This window comes from Mytilus edulis, chromosome 8 (assembly GCF_963676685.1).
Source record: "Mytilus edulis chromosome 8, xbMytEdul2.2, whole genome shotgun sequence".
NCBI classification, from domain to species: domain Eukaryota; kingdom Metazoa; phylum Mollusca; class Bivalvia; order Mytilida; family Mytilidae; genus Mytilus; species Mytilus edulis.
Window position 1 is genome coordinate 34,450,104 of NC_092351.1, and position 21,477 is coordinate 34,471,580.

At 31.0% G+C, this 21,477-nt stretch overlaps 1 protein-coding gene across 7 annotated transcripts in view; it reads right to left on the reverse strand.

Moving 5' to 3' along the window:
• LOC139485439 (phosphatidylinositol-3,5-bisphosphate 3-phosphatase MTMR6-like) overlaps positions 1-21,477 on the reverse strand; it is a 57,727-nt gene that overhangs the window by 10,736 nt on the left and 25,514 nt on the right. For all 7 annotated transcript variants that reach the window (XR_011655320.1, XR_011655319.1, XR_011655318.1 and 4 more), the window contains 7 exons: positions 11,157-11,319; positions 6,962-7,116; positions 6,255-6,383; positions 5,490-5,624; positions 4,544-4,676; positions 2,711-2,820; positions 1,077-1,199 (listed from right to left, as the gene is read on the reverse strand). Coding sequence is in view for 4 of the 7 variants with exons in the window: in XM_071269927.1 (XP_071126028.1) it covers positions 1,077-1,199; positions 2,711-2,820; positions 4,544-4,676; positions 5,490-5,624; positions 6,255-6,383; positions 6,962-7,116; positions 11,157-11,319 (948 nt within the window). In the remaining 3 variants the exon portion in view is untranslated. The remainder of the gene's footprint in view (positions 1-1,076; positions 1,200-2,710; positions 2,821-4,543; positions 4,677-5,489; positions 5,625-6,254; positions 6,384-6,961; positions 7,117-11,156; positions 11,320-21,477) is intronic.

The following is a 21,477-nucleotide window of genomic DNA, read 5'->3' on the forward strand; positions in this document are numbered from 1 at the left end:
TTTTTTTCATATTGATTAGTTATTTCTTTTAATTACATTAGACTTTAATTAAGAAAAAAATGAAAACACAAGGAACTATCTCTTTTTCTACAAGTTTCCATTTAGCTAAAATTGTTGACTACTCCTTTACAAAACCATTTGTTTTGTACAGAGGAGTGGAGAAATAAAACCAAGATAATAATAATTAGTCTTTTTTACTCCTCAAAATAATTGTAAACAGCACAAAAATACTATGGGATTTAGAACGTTCAAAAGAAAGCTACACTATGTGCTTGATTTTAGTAGTGAAGACCATGGCTTCCAAAACGGTCATATATTCTGGAGATTTATAAAACCAGACATTAACCTGCTGGGAAAAGCATGAATCAGACATCTACTTTTTAGTTTTCAAGGCTTTCTAAAGGGACAGTCATTTTAACATAATTCAATTGGAAGTTTATGCGATCTTTAAGACCTACCTTTTTGCCTTTAACCTCCACAAATGTCCAGTCATAAAAGTTACATGATGAATAAGTACTATCCAAACAACTCCTACTTTAATACCTTCTCATTTTATCAAGCATATTGTTAATTTCTGTGTCATTTGGTCTTTTATGGATAGTTTTCTCTTTGGCAATCATACCACATTATCATTGATACCTTTATTTAACGCTCATTTTAAGTATTTTCTTATAAGAAATATTGAGAAAGAGATACTTGAACTCAATTATGCTTTGTAAACATACAAAGATTTTACATATTCGTCTCTGGTCTGCGTTTTACCACTGTCAAGTCAACATCCGGTATTAGGAAAATGTGCTTTTAAAACAACAAAAGAAAAGTTTTTGACAACGTTATTTTGCACAAATAAAGAGTCTAAGGCAGATACAAGTATGCTGATGTCGCACACTTCTAATAATACACTGAATTCATATCAAAGTAAAGTTTAATATTGTTTATTTTTATTATCAATCATTGACATTGGTTATATGATGGCCAACTGATTACCATAATTAAATTAAGGAGTATTCTGGATTGATAGGCTATCCTGATAACAGATTCATGCTGCTTTGTCAGGACTTAATCTTATTATATACCTGAAAACCTTGAACAGTTCTGTAGTATGGATCCAGTATAAGACCTGACAAGGAACAAGTTTGTGCAGTCCTGTCCCATCCATCAGAACAATGAACCAATACACTTGTTCCATCTCTTACTGCCTGTAATTTAAAAAAAAAAGTTATTACCATAAATCATTTATACAATATGATCATTCTTTTTTTCATTTTTAAGAACACCATACTCATTAAACTGTTGACTAAAAGATATGGCTTGAATGTTTGTGATATTAGCTGTAAAATCCAAATTTTTAAATTTGAATGGCAACACTTTCAAAGTCAATGAATCATGACTTCGGGAAGGGCCAATTTACTAATTAATCCACTAATGATTTTACAACTTCATACCAAATATCATTTGAATTACCTAATCATAAACTTTAACAGGTTAGCTTTGCAAATAAAATTGAGAATAAAAATGGGGAATGTTTCAAAGAGACAACAACCTGACCATAGAGCAGACAACAGCAGAAGGTCACCAACAGGTCTTCAATGCAGCGAGAAATTCCTGCACCCGGAATGGACAATAGCTGAAGGGGCAGGGCCATGCAAATACTCCCCATGGAAATGAAACATACCACTAGTGGCTCCCCTTTTTATGTGACAAGCTTAATAAATAAATGTTGAATCTGCTGGAAACAGCATGATGCAGTCTCTGCTCCATGACTTCATTGAGGTGGGACAAAAACAGATGAATCTCCTTTTTAATGCTCATTCATCCAGATTTTTACTTTATTACCTCAGCATTAATGCTTTTACACTGACATAATATATCTTAGACAGAGACTTCAATATGTATCTGACAAAAACATTATATCAGGATTTGCATTAACATCATGAAAATGTCAGAATGAAGAAACTGAAATAATCTGCACTCCTGGTAGTTTTGATGCACTTAGTATCTTTTTAATCTGCTTGACATTACGTCGTCTTCTCATACAAATAGATTAATTCCAAATCCAATAATCATTGTAAGTCAAAATAATTAAAACCTCCTTTTAACTACAAAGAGTTCAATGAAAAATAAAGCTTGTACATGCAAGAACTCGAAAGGACTTATTGCATTTTTTCATTTATTTTAATTAAATTGTTATTGTGACCAATAAATGCTCAAATATTTCTATTCTATATGTAGGTACACTTACATTATAAGACTTTAACAACCATTTTCTTTTTTTAACAATCCTAACAACATTGATATAAACAAATCTTTTCTCATGATGTAAAGGGCATTGGTGGTTGAGTGGTCTATGCAGTTGATCTGCTGTTTCACTTAACTGTAAACTCTGAGGTTGGGATTTCAACACTGCACAAAACAATTAAGTTTGAGTCAAATCTTACTGTAACTGACTAGGAGTATGTGCTGCCCTGTCAAAGGTCTGTGACAGTCAAACCGCAACAATCAATGAATCAATAAGAATGTCAATAAAAGACCTGTTAGCTTCGAAATTGCTATTATATTTTAGTCTTTCATTGGAACTGCCTAACCTAATGAAATAATTTTCCATTTCCTTTCCTGAATAAAAGTGCAATCATTAAGCCTTTTATATATCCCACCCCCACTTCTATACTAAAGCCATTATCAATTATTAGGACTAGACAATAAATCTAACCTTTGCAATAAACACTGCAGTATCCAATACAGATTTGATATGTTTTAACCACCCACACGACTCAAGTCCTGTCAGGAACGCACCCATCGATGGATTTCTCATCTCACATACTGTAATATAAGATAAGATGACATTTAACACAAGGAAACCACAGATATCTTTATTTTGATTTGCTCTGATTGTATCATTTGAAATGTAATAACTCATCATGAAAAATTGTTACTGTAAATTCAGGAATTATTGCGTGCATTTAATATTGCGATTTTGTCATTTAAGACTAAAATGTCATTTTTATGACATTGACAAAAAACCCTGTTTAATTCATATAAAAAATTTCAAAATTCGAGTTTAAATCAATGCGATTATAACCGTCACCTTCTTCGCAATAATAAAATATGATGCAATAATTTCTGAATTTACAGTTATTCATCTATTCCACAGAATTATGTCAATATATATTCTATCATGGCAGAGTAAAAAGTAGCATGTCATAGCAACCATTTATTAAAAAAAATGTCTTTCCAAGATAATCAGTTGGGAAAACACTGATGATATCTATAAATAGCTATCCTATAAGAACATTTAAAAATATATAAGTAGTAATCCAAATGATGTAGGTGTTATTTTTCAGGAAATATTTGTGTTTTTTGTTTCTAACTGATTAATTTCCACAATTCCTTGAATTATTAAATAAGTTAATCTATTTAAGTCAAATGGTACCTTTAATAGCTGGAAAATATGGTTATAAAAACAATCAATCATCTATCATATCTCTCTTTACATCAAAAAAGATTAAATTTCAATTTCTTTCTATATATATTTGCATAGCAAGATATTTTCAAGATTAAAAATGACATTAGCATAAGAAAATTGCATGGAATTTTTTTACCATCAATCAAAATCTTTGTAATCAATCAACCATGACAGAACAAAGCTGTCACTTCAAGAGAAATAATGGTAAACACTCCCACACAATACTGATTGTTCTAAGGACTGATAATTCATAGCAATGTTTCAATATATGAAGATGGTAACCCAGTACATGAGTAATAAATAAAACATAATGTATGTACTTCTTTGGTAAATACAACCAGAGGCCCCTCTGAGATGATGATTGTTTATCTGATAGATAGATAGATAGATAGATACTTTATTCTCTAAAAACTAGATACAAGTTTACAGAGAAACATACAATATAAATAAAGACACAATGGTTAAGGTAAACAAATACATTTGAAAGTTTTGTTTATTGGTCTTGAGATGTTTTTTATTCTTTCAGAGAATCACCGATCCCTATATTTATTTCAAGGTCATAGCATTTATGTGTTGAGATGTTTTAGATTTCAAATCATAACCAAAACTGCAAATTCCTTAAAAAAAACATTGTATAACCATCCATGCAGAGTATATATTTAATTCCAGAAATGGCAACAATGTTCTATGATGAAAGACAAAGAATCACAAGGCTTCACTGCAGCACCAAAGTAATAATAACAATTTTTATGAATTACCATCATATAGTGATTTTATATGTTATATGAGACAACACTTTTGTTTACATCACCTTTTGATAGGCATTGTATAGAATCCTATATTTAGACTGATCAGCAATATAAACAGATCGCCAGATTGTTCTTTGACTAAGGTACATTGACTAATATTTCATGCATATTTCAGAACAAGAACAAATTAACAAGAAATCTAATAAGCATGATTTTTCTTAAAACGATCAGTCTTTTATTTTTGCATTAAATGTCTAGTTTATATAATTCTTTTACTTACAGTCAATGATTAATTTTATCTCTAGTAAGATTATGTTTGTGATATACTTACAATCTATAAGTTTTTGTAGACTGTTCCTCATCACATGTATATTTTCTATTCCACAGAAATAAAACTTGATATCAGAATAATAATTCTCATTCTCAAAGCCTTTCCCTGCTGCCTTGTTAGCCATAGCATTTATCTGAAATTATAATTGATTTTAAGCATACCAGACTTTAACAGAGTATAGGGAGCAAAAATGTAAGGAAATACATGGCATCACACTTAACTCGAATAATTCAAGCCCTTTCCGTGTCCGATTTTCTCCCACAAGAGGGCTTGAACTCCTTATGATCATTGGCCGCGTCGCCTGCTCTCTGTGAGAGAGAGTCAATCGGCGGTGATCAGGGTAATGAGTCTGGGCAACTGTCTTCGAATTGTCTTACCAAACACGTGTGTTCAATTAACACAAATCCGGTAACAATTAATTAACATCAATTAACATCAGTTTACATCATTTAACATCAATTAATATCCGGAACTCCTCCTTCTTTAGCTGCAAATTTAAATCAAAATTCCCATATTGCATAGCGGTGTGAATTTTCCGGTTGACGGTCTTGATCGAGGAAGACGTTCTGGCGTTAATGTAGCCTTCATAGATCAGCGGAATATAACGACTTAATTATTCGGGTTACATCACACTAAGATTTCTTTCTGAATTGTATTGTTGGATTACAGTTCAACTACCCTTTACCTTTTGTGTTAGTAAGTTAACAGATAAACTGATCTTAAAGTTGAAAAGGTAAGAAATGTAAAAGCTTTTCTACATAAAAGTACATTCTATTTCTAATTTTAAAAATTTCAAAAGACCGACAGGGATTTCTCAATTTCCTAAAAAGGAATATGCTTAGCAAACATGTTAAAATTTAAAATGGAAATTAGAAATATTAAATGTTCCAAAGTCAATTAACAAGATAGTTATAAAAATATTGTGAATATAAAGTACAAAACAAACCTTAGGCCGTGTGTCCACAACATACATGTATTTTGACTTTGGATTAGCTTTGAGAATTGCATGCAACATTTGTTCATCTTCAACACATCTTGCACTGAACCCAGCTAATGGTTGACTACATCTGCATATGGCAGCCTGAAAATGTAAAGATAAGAAATGAAACATTTAAAAGTACAGTATTATCATTGTTCTATATCTAAATGTAGTGTCTTACAGATGATTATCATAATAGACCTTGTTAGAATGTTTGTGTATTGTGTATGAGTATTTTTATTTCTTTTAGATATTTTGTAGTTAAAAGAGCCATAGAAATATTCTGCTGTTGTCTGCTCTATAGTCGGGTTGTTGTTTCTTTGACACATTCCCCATTTCCATTCTCATTTTTATTACTTATATAGATATCATTTCTTGCCAGAAATTGTATGTTAACAGTTTGGCAGCATGAGAATTAATTACATGTAGTAATATCTTCAGTAAACATTGCTCTATGCAGAGAACAGTAGCCAATGCCAATAGGGTGATTGCATTATAACCTAATATTGAAGAATATTACAGGCAATCTTCAATTAATTAGACTAGATATTTGTCAGATTTACAATTTTTTTCCGTCTATATTTTACCTTGCAGCTTTTCCTAGAAATGTTTTATTTAAGAGATTGTAAATTTTCTTAAGCAGAAAACTTATTCTACAAAAATTGTTTCCTAAAGTTCTTGAGATCAAGTATTTGTCCTAAAGAGTCCAAGATTTTCTTAAATCTATATTACCTGATTAGATCTGTTAAGATATGATAATACTGGTAATCTTCCACGACTCCTGAACTTTGAACTTCCAACAAGAATAGGTGTTGTAGCGCTAGCTGGGACGTATAAATTTCTTGGATAAGTATCACAGATCTACAAAATAAAGAGCGATAATTAATGTTCTTACAAAATTTTCAATTATTCAGATATATATAAGCTTAACTTTAAAATAAATGATATTTAATATGCTTCATAAGTGTTTCTTGTTTCTCCTTTTTAAAATATAGATTAGACCTTTGGTTTTTTCATTTAAATGGTTTTTGAGCCCCGTTATAGTTTGTTTGTAGATGTGAGCCAAAGCTCAGTGTTGAAGACTGACTTTGACCTATAATGGTTTACTCTTACAAATTGTGACTTCGATGGATAGTTGTCTCATTGGCACCCATACCACATCTTCTTACATCTATTCAAATTACAGCCTAATGAACAACAAAATAAAATTCATGACCTTTTTTCAGATGACCACATACAATTTAGAATGTCATAACCTTTACTTTCTTAATAACTTTTATTCATATTTGTGAGTGCCCAGTGGATACTAGGTCACCCATTTACATAGATATTCTGTGTCTGTATCATACTTACTTCATAACTTTCATTCATATTTGTGAGTGCTCAATGGGTACTAGCTACACCCATACGTAGTTATTCTGTATCTGTATCATACTTACTTCATAACTTTTATTCATATTTGTGAGTGCCCAATGGGTACTAGGTACACCCATACGGAGATATTCTGTGTCTGTATCATACAGGTGCCACCCAAACGACTTCTGAATGTCATCATTCAAACTAAAGTCAAATGCATATAGGGACTCAATATTACCTGTCAAAGAGAAAAATAAAACTTATAAAAAATATTTCAAAAGAATGAACATGAAGAGACATTAGGTAAGCTGATTGAATCAATACAAAGAAAAACAAACTGTTGACATAGAGATGTATCTTGTCTGTCAGCAGAAAATTAAAAAAAATACAATCTGATCAGGCTAGCAACATTGTTTTTTAATCAAAGTTGCTGGACCACGGCATAGAGGGCAGTGTGTCAAAACTTTTATTTTAGACAAGACAATAAATGGCAATGCTATGTGTAGCATGATACAACAGCAAAACAATGGCATTAGGAATTGAAGTGTATATCACAAGCACCTGCTGATACAGGATATTGCTAGAAAGATAATATACAAGGAACAATCTAATTAACTTTTAATATAATTACTGACCATTTTGATTAATCATGTCAGACATTTCATCAGGCACCAGGGAAAAGCCTGTCTGACGCAACAATAAATTGCCTTGCAATTAATATCAGACAGATTTCTAGACTTTCCACAGCTTAATAGTTACAGACAGGAACTCAACAAATTGAATTCCACCTTGATTTTTGGTATGTCAGGATATAGAGAAATTCTTTAAATTACTATTTATCAATCAGGCCCATGGAGGTATTATATAATATGTAGGAAAAAATATTATATTTCTCCACTTCTAAGTCCTACAAATAGAAATATAATTAACCAGGAGAATTTCATCATCAAATTGTCAGGACAAACTTCACCATCATTTCTAAAGATAGTTACAAGTACATCTTATTGATCATTATGAAGCCTAGACATAATTTCTCCATTATTTCTAATTCCTTAACAAATAACCTGACTGTATCTCAGACAGGTCAAGTATTCCTAAACAGGTGATAGCGCAGGAATTATTAGTCCCTAAACCCACAATGGACTTACTGGGTGTTGAAATATTGTTTAACTATAATAGGTCACTATCATGTAGTTAATAATGATATTGATTAGATTAAGTCCCATGACTTTCTTTAATCAATTTACCTATTTTTCTTGTCTTATTGGACTGCGTTTTTTCATTAGGAATCTGCTTTTTTAGTGTTTCAATTTGATGATGAAATTCCCCTGGTAAATCATATTTTCTATTTGTATAATGTATAAGTGGAGAACTACTGTATCACATAAACGCAATTTCTCCATTGTTTTCTCTCAAAATATATTATTAGACAAACTTTTTAAAATTTGAGGAATTGGCTGTACTTTAACCATAGAAGAATAGAAAACTGTCATTCCACATCTGGACTTCAAAACAATACACCACCGAACTAAGGTGAATTTATTCAATTTCGTTTGATCCAATTTTTTGTGGATTGAAGAAAAGTTGTTTATTTAAGATTTGAATGTTTCTTTTTGTAACTTCATTGGGGTGTAAAAGCGTTGACCGAAGCACAGAAGCCCTTCATTCTAAAAATGTGCGCACGGTCAACACTTTTACGACTCTATGAAGTTACAAAAAGAAGCATTCAATACTTATAATTACATTTTTTTTAGCTAGGATCATGAAAACACGAAATTTTTCAATTTTTTATTTATCTTACTTGTGCACTTTATTGTGCATGTTGTGGGACCTCGTGTTATCATGAATGATAAGTTTTATTGTGTAATGCAATTGCTTAAGGAATAACACGTGATGTGTAGTTAGCCAATCAGAATAACATATGATAATGAAACATACATCTAATGTAATTATTCATGGATATTTAATTTCATCAATTTCCCAAAGACTGCATACAAGTCTACAGAAAATTGATTTTTTTGTTGAACATTTTTACTCTTGGTTTGTCCTTTTCCAATGAAATCCCAGAAAAAAGGTATCTAACGAATAATAATGAGTTCGCAGCATTGGATACAATTAGTACATAATAAGATGTCTCCTCTGAAGCCTCTTTCCATTATTAATCAAAGCATCAATCCTTCCATGAACTTCCTGTAATTTTCTAGCTATCAATTCATTTTAATTAAGAACTTTTATCTAATTGTACAATACAATCAGTATCATCATATTTAAACTGCCGTTTACCGGTAATTACAAAGCCATCTAGGTACAATTATCCATGCACAATAGATCATCTATTACTTGCTCCCGTTGTCACATACAAGTACAAAATTATTGGAAAACGTTTTATAAGCTTTTGAATTAATATATAATTTTAATATGAATCACAGCTGGGATTATTATACTTAAATAGTCCAAGATCACAATAGCTGTAGTCTCTGACAGTTTTTGAAAAGGAGTGCAATATTTAGTTGTATAAAAAGATTTGAATTAATCTTGATTGGAACTATAAAATAAATATCAGACTTTTTTAGAGTTTTATGGTGTCAATCTACAGTCTTCTTTGTACATGTGCATCATTGTAAATGTATTAGACAATAGCAGTTGTTTCAAGGATTAAAATAGATGTATTATGATTTATTACTCTCATACATGTATATGACATCTTCTAATAGCAGTTGTTTCAAGGATTAAAATAGATGTATTATGATTTACACCTCTCATACATGTATATATGACATGTTCTAATACAAAGTTACTGCAGATTCAATTATTTTTGTGTTACCAATTTTTGTTGGATTGAGGAAATCTTGCATCTTGTTGGATATTTAATTTCAGGTTTTTTTCAAAGTCTGCATACAACGAAATAACAAATGTGTATACATTGAACATCTAAAGGAGTAAGTTCATTATTGAGGTCCTTTTTGGCCCCAAAATATAGCAGTTTTAGAAAATTGTGAAAATGTAATCTTTAAGCTATATTTTGGAAAGTAAAATGCTTCTGCTACATAAATATGAGCTGTTTTTGACAATACAATGCACAAATATCGCGTTCTAGCATCAGTTAGTCATGCTAAAAAACTGAAATTTTCAAAATGTTAGCATTTTGGTTATTTTTTAGATGGTTTCTGTCTATAATGAAAGTGGCCGCATTCCTGTTCATTCATAATATTGAAATGTAAGTTGTATTTGATGATAATACAAAACATATAAAGGTTGAGGATGTCAACACGGATGCCACTTTCATTTTTGATAAAAACCATCTGAAAAGTGACGTTTTTTGGCATATTTGATAGATTTTTCACATTTAAGCTTGAATCAGAGCGTCTTTAATGACTAAATCAGTTAAAATCTTTCACATAAACTAATCGAATCAATTGAAATAGACACTTAAGTGTTTCAAAAGTGTCCAAAAACTTTTGTTAGATGAACATGAAATTTGAGGCCAAAATCAGCCCTTACCGGACCTACTCCTTTGTGGTTCACCTGTACCAATGATATCCAGGAAAATAATGAATCCAGAGTAATAGTCATACACTTTGATAACATATTTTATTTTGTGAGAGATTCAATGGTTTTCATCTGGAACAGGAAATAAATCTGCAATTAAATTTTGCAGATTTTGATGTCCTGACAATTAATGCCCTGTAAATTTCGCTAATAAATCTTCAGAAGTTTAAAATTCTTACCAATATCCTAAGTTCAAAAATATCTATGCATCAATACCACCAATGATACTGCAGTCCTTTTTCAGTTTACATGAAACTCAAAAGGTTACTTATAGATATTTCAGCACTGTTTAAGGACTTATTGGTGTATTGAATAAACAAGAAAGTCTCTATACTTTAGGTTGTGTTACTTTTATGATTAAAATCTATATCTAAGGCGCCCATAGAGGTACAAAGTAACGTTATAAACACAATACTTAAATATGGGAAACATGAAGTTAAATATTTGCACCAAATTCTCAATATCCTGGTCATGGCACCAAAATGTATTGAATAAACAAGTATATCTCTATACCTTGCATTGTGTTACTTTAATGATTAAATGATAACATAAGACGAAAATACAGGAAACATAACTTTAATATTGGCATTTTATTCTCAACAATGGGATCTTCATTATGTTCTTACTTTGGTTTGGGTTTATTGTCAGTATTCTGTTTACTCTTATCTCTTTTTCTTCCTTTTTCGATTTCTTTTTACATGAAAAAAGTATTTCTGAATAAAGCCTTACTTGGTTGTGATAGCTGCTGTAATGACTCTGTGATATCCTGGCAGTCTCTATCACGAGGTATTACGAAAGTCACACAACGAAAATCTTTACATCTTATCTGTAGCGGTGATCCTCCTGTTGTCAAGGGTAACCTATCTATTGTAGACATGTGCATATGGAGAACCTGAAAAACAAATAAATATGTTTAAGAAATTTTATGGGGTATATATTGTTAATGAGACAGAAACAATACAACACAAATAATAAAGTTGAGATACCAGACATTTGAGCTTTGAAGAAAAATTTTCAATCAAATGTGAACCTGGCACTTACATTATACACCAATAATCCTTAAATCATTCAAAAAGCTGGCTAAGGGTTGGGATCTCGCTAACATGTTTAACCCAGCCACATTATGTATGTATGTTCCTGTCCCAAGTCAGGGGCCTGTTATTCAGTTGTTGTCGTTTGTTTATGTGTTACATGTATTTGTTTTTTGTTCATTATTCTATTTAAACAAGGCCGCTAGTTTCCTGGTTTGAATTGTTTTACATTTTCATTTCGGGGCCTTTTATAGCTGACTATGTGGTATGGGCTTTGCTTATTGTTGAAGGCCGTACAGTGAACTATAGTTTTAATTTCTGTGTCATTTTGGTTTGTTGTGCAGAGTTGTCTCATTGGCAATCATACCACATATTCTTTTTTATAAGTTAGAGAAAAGACTGGAGGAGCAAAAAGTTGAGAACAGTTCAATTTGGTTTGTGAATCAAATTATTCAATTAGTACTTCAATTCCAAAAAATAAATTTAATCTGTCAACTCTTCCCTTCAAAAATGTCCAGAGAGACGAAATTCAATCAATACAAAGAACGTTTTGGACAGTTTGTGCTAAAACAATAAAAAAAAACATTGAATACAAAGGAAACAGTTATTTAGTTAGTAAACCCACACAAACTTCATCATTTGATCATCAATACAAAAAAGTTCACATAACCATGACAATTGATAAATGGAAAAACATTTTATTTGTTTATGAACCATTAAAATATAATAATGTAAATGTCTTCTGAACTGTAACAATCTGATTTCTTTATTAACACTGTAATTGTTCAAAAAAAATATAATAAAATCAACCTATAAAATTATTGCTTCCATTTCCAGAGATTTCTATCATTAGAAGTTAGTTTTTGGACCATGAAAATTATATCAATTTTATACGGTTATAATTCTACAGGAACTATTCCTGGCTTTATCAATTTAATTCTTGGTCAATTTTTTGTATTTATTTTCAAATTATACGCAATTTGAGCACAGATAATTTGCTTTATCAGTAAACTCTTCATTATCAAGAACATTTATGTCCTTCCCAAGGGAAGCACCTCACAAAATGCATCCTTAATTACAGGGTCAATTAAAGAATAGGCAAATAAACTATTGGTATATCTCAATAATTATCGCACCTCAGATATATATTATGACGTTATGATTGGTTTAAAGCCATCACATGGTCACCCCTACAGATCTGTATGAGGTCAGTAGATTTCAAATTGGGTTCATATGACATTACTTTTACTTATCAATGGTGATGTCATCAATTGAAGTTGTTGTAGTTTATGGTTTATTTTTCTACAAATTATTGCAGAAAAAGTCCAGTGTGTGATAAATTTATTTTATGGTTCTCTACTGACCCCTTCAGATCCATAGAGGGTAATATCCATAGGAGATTCTGGCTTCTGTCTCACCCATGATGGGTTTTAATTACAATATATGGATCCTAGGGGTCAGTAACAAACCATGTAAATGTAACTTAAAATAATAAACAATTATCTCTTAAATAATTCTGTACTGAAAATATTGTCACTTCAACTGACAGCAATACTACGGTAGTTTTTCTTTAAAATAACAATTAAGTAGTGCACTTAGATGGAGAGTTGTCTCATTGGCCCTCATACCAAATGTTCTTTTATATATTGCACAAAACATTTTATTGCAAACCATAGTTATCATCATTTATGCAAAGAAAAGAAAAGTCAGTGACCTTTAAAAAATTGTGCACATGTCCAGGCTTCAGAGAAATTAGCTGCAACACTTTACACACTAATTCTGATACATATTTTATACCTTGTTTACATCTTAGTACCACTTTCCGTCATAAAAGAGGCAGACAAAGACTGGTCACGAGAATACATTGTCACATTTCTACCAAAACTAATTAGATACCACTATACATAGACCACAAATAATTAAATCTAAGTTACTATTGATTAGCATATAGTCATGTCAATTGTATCGTTGATGTAAACATCATCACATAGACTCAAATAAGAGAAGCACTTTGTTATGTATAGAGTTTTTTTGTGAATTTCATTTCAACTGGCAATTACTTGAGATTATACCAAAAAAAACCACAGTCACACATCGAGTTTTCAAGAAAAACTTGTTAACATAAATGTCTGCTACACAAAGTTGTCACTCCTTTTGATATTTTTTCCAAAATCATATAAAAAGAACAATTTTGTACAAAAAGTTATCATTATTGTTAGTTTGTGACTTTAACCATTAGTGATCTCTAATCTGTTAATAATGGAAATTGCGTGTAAAAAAACAAAATTAATTCTTCCCCCACATTTTCAGTTAATGATTTCTAGCTTATAGTAGCGCACCATTGGGTATTGTAAACAAGATAGATGCAAACTCTTGCGTAAATAATATTCGGAAATGTTCATCGGGGAAATGTTACGGTGAGACAGATAAGCAGGTTAATCATTGTTACAAATAATATAGGTAATGTGACGTCCGCTTAATCACGTTATGGTTCCGTAATCCCTTATGATGGCACACAGCTCCTGTCAGCTTTACCACTATGGAGTAACACGATTAATCATAGTTCTATGAAACCAAAGGGCAAATAAATTTTTCATGGGCATATGAATTTTATATGATTTTGTAGTATTCTATGAAGTGATTTATCATGAAAATGGGTAATCAATGAAAGATGAAGACAAAACAAGAACGAAGCTGAAATGTTTTCTATAGTCAGACAAAAAGGAGAGCATAACCATTTGGTAAATGACATTATAAATAATTGATGGATGAGGCTTTTATGTTCCCTAATGGTATGGCAGCGAAAACTATTTCCAGCTTCAAGGGTTCTGTTAATAACAAATCTTGCCATGTACAAGTAACAACATGCAGCTTAGTTTCATAGTAGTCTCTGAGTAAGACAAATTCCTGAAGACAACAATAACTCTGTTATATATACCAGTCAAGTATATTCACTTAGAATTTGAGACAGCAACGTCATCCCATCAAGTACACTAATGGCAGGTTTTATAAGTTTGATAAATTCTACAGAAAAGTCTAAGTAAGACAACAGTGTAACTTAAGACCAAGATACCCTATATGTTGAAGTTTGATTGTTGCCTAAACTTGCAATTGAATGGTGTTAGAAAACCTGTCAGAGTACACTGACAACTTATAAATTTTTATTGAGAAATGGATGGCTGCACTTGTCGATCCTGTCAGTCTAAAACTAATGGAACAAATTTATATAGAAACCAAATGCAAATGTCAAATTTCATTTCAATCTATATGCAATCAATCAATGAAATAGCAAACAGCAGATTTAGTAGGACTGAAAGTTATAATTTATCACTGTAATGTGTCTGATCCATCATTACAATATTAAACAGATAGCAGGCATATACACATCAATCGTGGCATAACCAAACATTTAGATTTCCGAACTTGATCAAATTGATATTTTCCACAGAAACAGTGATTCTCTACGTCAAAATAAAACTGGCAGAAAACTTGATTAAATCTATCTGCCAAGAGCCACTTTGGCTATCAATTTCCCCTAAAAATAAGATTAATCTGATAAGGAATTAATAGTTCTATGCAACTATGTCAGTTGTTCTTTGTATGTTCATTTGTCAAAAAAAGCCAACATACCTTATCAAATCGATATAGGCATTTTTACTAAGAGGATTTTCTGCAGCCCAAAACAGAACAATATTTAATACTTGTCAGACACGCTTATCAATTTAAGCTGGGATAAATATATGCCATTTACAGAAGACTTCTAACACGAAATAAATTGTATGACAGTACCAATAATGCATACAGGTGCCCTTTTTAGCTTGTTGTTCTGTGTGAGCCAAGGCTCCGTGTTGAAGGCCGTATTTTAACCTATAATGGTTTACTTTTTAAATTGTTATTTGTATGGAGAGTTGTCTCATTGACACTCACACCACATCTTCCTATATCTATATACAGTATCTTTTATTTCATCACAATAGACACGAGGCTCCAGTTGGTCAGAGCTTGCTGTCGTTGCTTTTTCTTTTTTCTCACTAACAGTTAGAAACTATTAGTTAATTGTCTGTTATGTTGAAAACAAAGATGTTCATTTCACTTGTTATAGAAACAGAAATAACTCCTGTATCATATATTATAGAGACAAAACATTTACTTTGTTTTAAACTACTTAAAACAGTTCCATTCATCTAGTTAAGATTGCTTTTTAACTTGTTTTTTTTTTGTTAACAATGTGCTTATTTCTTTAGTTTGATGTATCAAAAATTCAATACCTTTATAGTGCTGTTTATAAAGTACCTTTAGGTCAAGGCTTGAAGTTAAACTAACAATAAAGAGAAACAAAGAGAAAGTCAGAAGAGAATCTATTCCAATACCATAGATATTTTTAACTATGTTTTTTTACTAATTTTCGGTACATATTCTGACACCTGTAAGATCCCTCACTTTTTTCGTTTTCTCTACAATTTCTTCTATTGTGATGCCATTTATAAACATGGTAACCATATTTGCATTTTTCTAATTGCTTCAAACTTTTATATATCATTCCAATAAACTCACCACAAAAAAAGTGTTTCAGTTACCATTTCTCTTGATTTACAATAGTCATTTTGTTGTAATTAAGTGTTCTAAAAACGTCTTTACTGCAGACATGGAAATCGTCTTAGCTAATGTAAACGGACATTAAATAGTGAAGAAACTATTTGAAAACAACCTGAATCAATACATAAAAAGTCTCGATCAAAATATCAATTTATCCCACTTATTGGATTTGAGTTGGAAATAGAAATCTAAATAAGATTTTGTCACTGGTAGTTGCTCTAATATAAGCATCAGAGTCCTACGAATCAAGCTGTTATTATTTCTTGGAAGTAATCTAAGAGAAAAGTCAACAACAGACATTAAGATTGAGGCAATTTACAAATATTTTGAGTCAATCAAACTCGTTTATAAGTGAAGTGTTAAGTTTCAATATTTCGTAATTGACATTTCTGGACTGCTAAGAAAAATAAATTGAATACAATACCAACAAATATTCAATCTAAAGCGAAATGATGGTTACACAATTAGCATAGGCAGTATCAGTTTTGAATAGTAATTTATGACATCTGCATTCATGAGATCAGTTTCTTAATAAGAGAGAATCTTTATGAATTGTTTGTTAACAAAAATAAAATAATTTGAAATGTTTACTAAAACTTGAATGGATATATAAAACCCTTTGAGGATAAAATACTTATATCAACCAGTATCTAAAAAGAAGGTATCACACAAGGTGCTCACTTCCAAAATCCTGCTATTTATTTTCCACTTTCATTTTTTTCTGTCTTTTTCTCAGATCCATCTTATTTTCACTTCATACATCCCAAATCTTTTAAAGCTTGTCATGCCTGATAATAACCTTTTAAAAAATATTTTAGTTATTAGTTCCAACAAAACACAAGATTGTTATTCTTGATAATGTGACAGAATTAAAATTATAAATTTCCTAAAATAGAAAAACTTGGCATGAACTCTTATGGTACTTTTCTATAGAGACAATTGCATAGAACGAAAGTTATTCTCTGTAATTACTGTATTTATTAATGGATCAACTGCAAGAAAATTAATTTTAATCAAAATGAAATGTAAAACTGCTCTCCAATTAAATGTGATTGACATATTTCAGAAATGATGCATATCTGCTGTTTAAATGGTATTATCCCAGAGGAAATTTCTTGTTAAAGTATTCAATTAATTCTGTTCAATTATTCAATAGAATTCAAATTAAACTGCTAGTTCTAAAGTACATATGCAAATTATATAAGGTGCAAACTCAATTTAAAACCTCAAACATCTTTTTTAAAACTTCCTACTTTGTTAAGTTAAGAACAATAAATGAGGAATAATTAAGTTCTATATATGCCCTTATTGTAACATTACTTTTAATCACTTCTGAAATAAAAAATTTGGTAAATATAAAAATGCAATACAGTGCACCTAATTTCACTTCACTCTAAGCCATGTTGCTATTTATTACAGTTTGATATTGATGTCAATGATGACTTATCTTAAGTTAAGGACATATTAAAGTAATTGGCTAATGAGAAATGAATATTGATGGTGTCTATTTAAGTAATATGTCTTGTTATTGCAGGGTCCTTAACATATTTTAGATGATATTGGGATATGGCATCTAACATCCTTTGGTGAACAGCTGATTGTTATTCCTGGTAACATGATGACTTATTTTAGTGGTTGGTGAAGGAGATAATTGCCTGATTGATATTGCTGGTTATATTTAATTTTGAATTAATTTACCTGGCTTACAATGTACTGTATTTGTTCTATATGGGTTAACTGATCTCTTTAATTAACAGTGGACTAATCTCACATGTTAACAGTTTATTACTCACACTAGTTAACAGTTGATTAATCTCACATGTTAACAGTTTATTACTCACAATTGTTAACAGAGGATTATTCTCACATGTTAATAGCTGATTACTCACATTAGTTAACTAATCTCACATAGTTAACAGTGGTCTAATCTCACATGTTAACAGTGGACTAATATCACTTGTTAACAGTGGACTTATCTCACATGCTTATAGTGGAATAATCTCACATTCTAACAGTGGAACAATCTCACATTCTAACAGTGGAATAATCTCACATGTTAACAGTGGACTAATCTCACATGTTAATAGTTTATGAGTAATCTCACATGTTAACAGTGGATTAATCTCACTTGTTAACAGTAGACTTATCTCACATGCTTACAGTGGAACAATCTCACATTCTAACAGTGGAATAATCTCACATGTTAACAGTGGACTAATCTCACATGTTAATAGTTTATGAGTAATCTCACATGTTAACAGTGGACTAATCTCACACTAGTTAACAGTGGACTAATCTCACATATTCAAAGTTGATTATTCATACTATTTAGCAGTGGACTAATCTCACATGTCAACAGTGGACTTTTCTCACATGTTAACAGTTGATTAATCACACTAATTAACAGTTGAATACTCTCACTAGTTAACAGTGGACTAATCCCACATGTTAACAGAGGATTAATCTCACATGTTAACAGTTGATAAATTTAATATGTTAACATTTGATTACTCACAATTGTTAACAGAAGTCCCACATGTTAACAGTTGATTACTCACATAAGTTAACAGTTGATTAATATCACATGTTAACAATTGATTACTCATGATAGTTAACAGTGGATTAATCTCACAAGTTAACAGTTGATTAATATCACATGTTAACAATTGATTACTCATATTAGTTAACATTGGACTTATCTCATATGTTAACAGTTGATTACTCACACTCGTTAACATTGGAATAATCTCACATGTTAACAGTTGATAATTCACACTAGTTAACCGTAGAATAATCTCACATGTTAACAGTGGACTAATATCACAGGTTAACAGTTGATTACTCACACTAGTTAACAGTGGACTAATCTCACATGTTAACAGTAGATTTATCTCACACTAGTTAACAGTGGACAAATCTCAAATGTCAACAGTGGACTTTTTCACATGTTAACAGTTGATTAATCACACTAGTTAACAGTGGACTGATCTCACATTCTAACAGTTGAAAGATCTCACATTCTAACAGTTGACTGATCTCACATTCTAACAGTGGACTGATCTCACATTCTAACAGTGGACTGATCTCACATTCTAACAGTGGACTGATATCACATTCTAACAGTGGACTGATCTCACATTCTAACAGTGGACTGATCTCACTTTCTTACAGTGGACTGACCTCACATTCTAACAGTGGACTGATCTCACTTTCTTACAGTGGACTGACCTCACATTCTAACAGTGGACTGATCTCACATTCTAACAGTGGACTGAACTCACATTCTAACAGTGGACTGATCTCATATTCTTACAGTGGACTGATCTCACATTCTAACAGTTGACTGATCTCACATTCTAACAGTTGACTGATCTCACATTCTAACAGTTGACTGATCTCACATTCTAACAGTTGACTAATCTCACATGTTAACAGTTGATTTTCACACTAGTTAACAGTGTACTAATATCACATGTTAACAGTGAGCCAAACTTACTTGTTAAAAGAACTTATCTCACTAGTTAACAGTCTTGCTAGCTTACAGTGTTCTAATCTTGTTCTATAACAGGGAACTGATCAACATGTTAACAGTGAATTAATTGAGCTAGTTAAATTTTGAATTTATCTCAATGTATAAAGGCATAAAGGATAGATTGCATTTACAATGGTGGCATCAGTGGTTTACTATTTGTGATAAGACTTCTATGTTGTTTTGGCAGATTAACACTGTTGCATAATTGGTCGACTGGAATTGTTGGCTAATGATAAAGTTATCATAATCCCTTCAGACAGTAATAATCTATGGCAAACTTATCTATTCCTCTTACTGGATTACTAAATTCAATAAAACTCTTTTGAGGGTTTCAACAGACATATGTATGACTGCATAAAATAGCTAATAAGTCATTTAATTTGTGCTAACTATTCATATCTCAAACATTTTTATATTCCTTATTGACAATTCAATTATGCTGCTTTACCGTTATGGGAATACCAGAGTAAAAGAACAGAGAAATCTACACTTAAACCAGTAACTTAGAACAAATTCTTTTATCAGTTGGCCATATATTGATTCAAAAAGAAACCACTGTAAAAATATCAAATGCCAGTTGATTAAACTATCAATCATTTATTAATTTTTAAGGATAATAAAACTTTAAACAGAGTTGCTTCATATTTATATGTAAAATATTGATGAAAAAAATATATGACAATGTACTGTCCATTTATACAACTTGTATGTATTTTAAGCAATCGGAAAGATAAACAGCAGTACAAAATTATCTACTTGTTTGTAGTTTAATTCTAGTTGAGAGAATAATTGTTCATCACCATTCCATTTCATATAATTTAAGAAAATGTGAGACATTGTTTTCAAAATTTGAAATTTGTGTGTTTACTTTTCATATATGGCACTTTATTTATTCAGTTTCTTCTCTTAAAAATCATGAACAGGATACATGTATAGGTTGACACTTGTACAAATCTGTGTATGCTATTTGGACCATGTATTGGCTTTCTTCCTCTGCAATAACTAAGAAACAAGACAAAAATGTCTTCGTGATTGCATAATGAAATATTTCCTCTTTCATGATAAAAATGCGTATATCATAATTAAAGAGACGACTATCAAGCATTACTTTCCCCTTCAGGAAATCACCCTTTAGATACATTAATCCTTTAAATGGAGATTTTTATCAAAAATAGCTCTGTATGCATTAAATAAATTGTAGTTTTCACTTAATGGCAAAAATTCTAAAATGATTTCTCTTCTGCAACAAGCCAAGTACACTGAATTAAGATTTAATAAGGTTTAACATGCAATCTCGGGAACCACCTCCAATATGAATGTATGGAAATAAATTCTTATTTTAAAAAGCTTCCTTTCAATTATTGAATTTTATTGTACAGCATTTCCTACTTTCCTGTAAGCTTACTTCCTAATTGGAAAAAATAAAGCTGAGTACTACCTTAACTTGAACAATAACATTTTCCTGCATTGGTTATTGTTTATACATGCACATGTATATTTTTCAATAAACTGTTATAACAGAGACATGTCTCGCCATTTGGTAATTTTGATTATATGCAAATGTTGAAATTAAACAAACTAATACATTTTTGACGCCACCACTGCCAACACCTGGACATCATACCTATGTCTCGCTTTTTGACTGTCAAGGCGAGCCAAAAATGATAATGTTCAATATAGTGAGTCAATACGTTCTTTCATGAGTGTCATCAGAATTCAAAATGAAAAAAAAGTATCAATGAAATTATTTCTAATTTCTCAGAATATAAAAAAAAGATGCGGTAATTTATACAACGAAGATTAAGCATTCATGTTCTCATCAGTCTTCAAAACAGTTTTGATTTGGACTCTGTTATGATTAATCAAAAATGATGAAAAAGAATTAAGATCC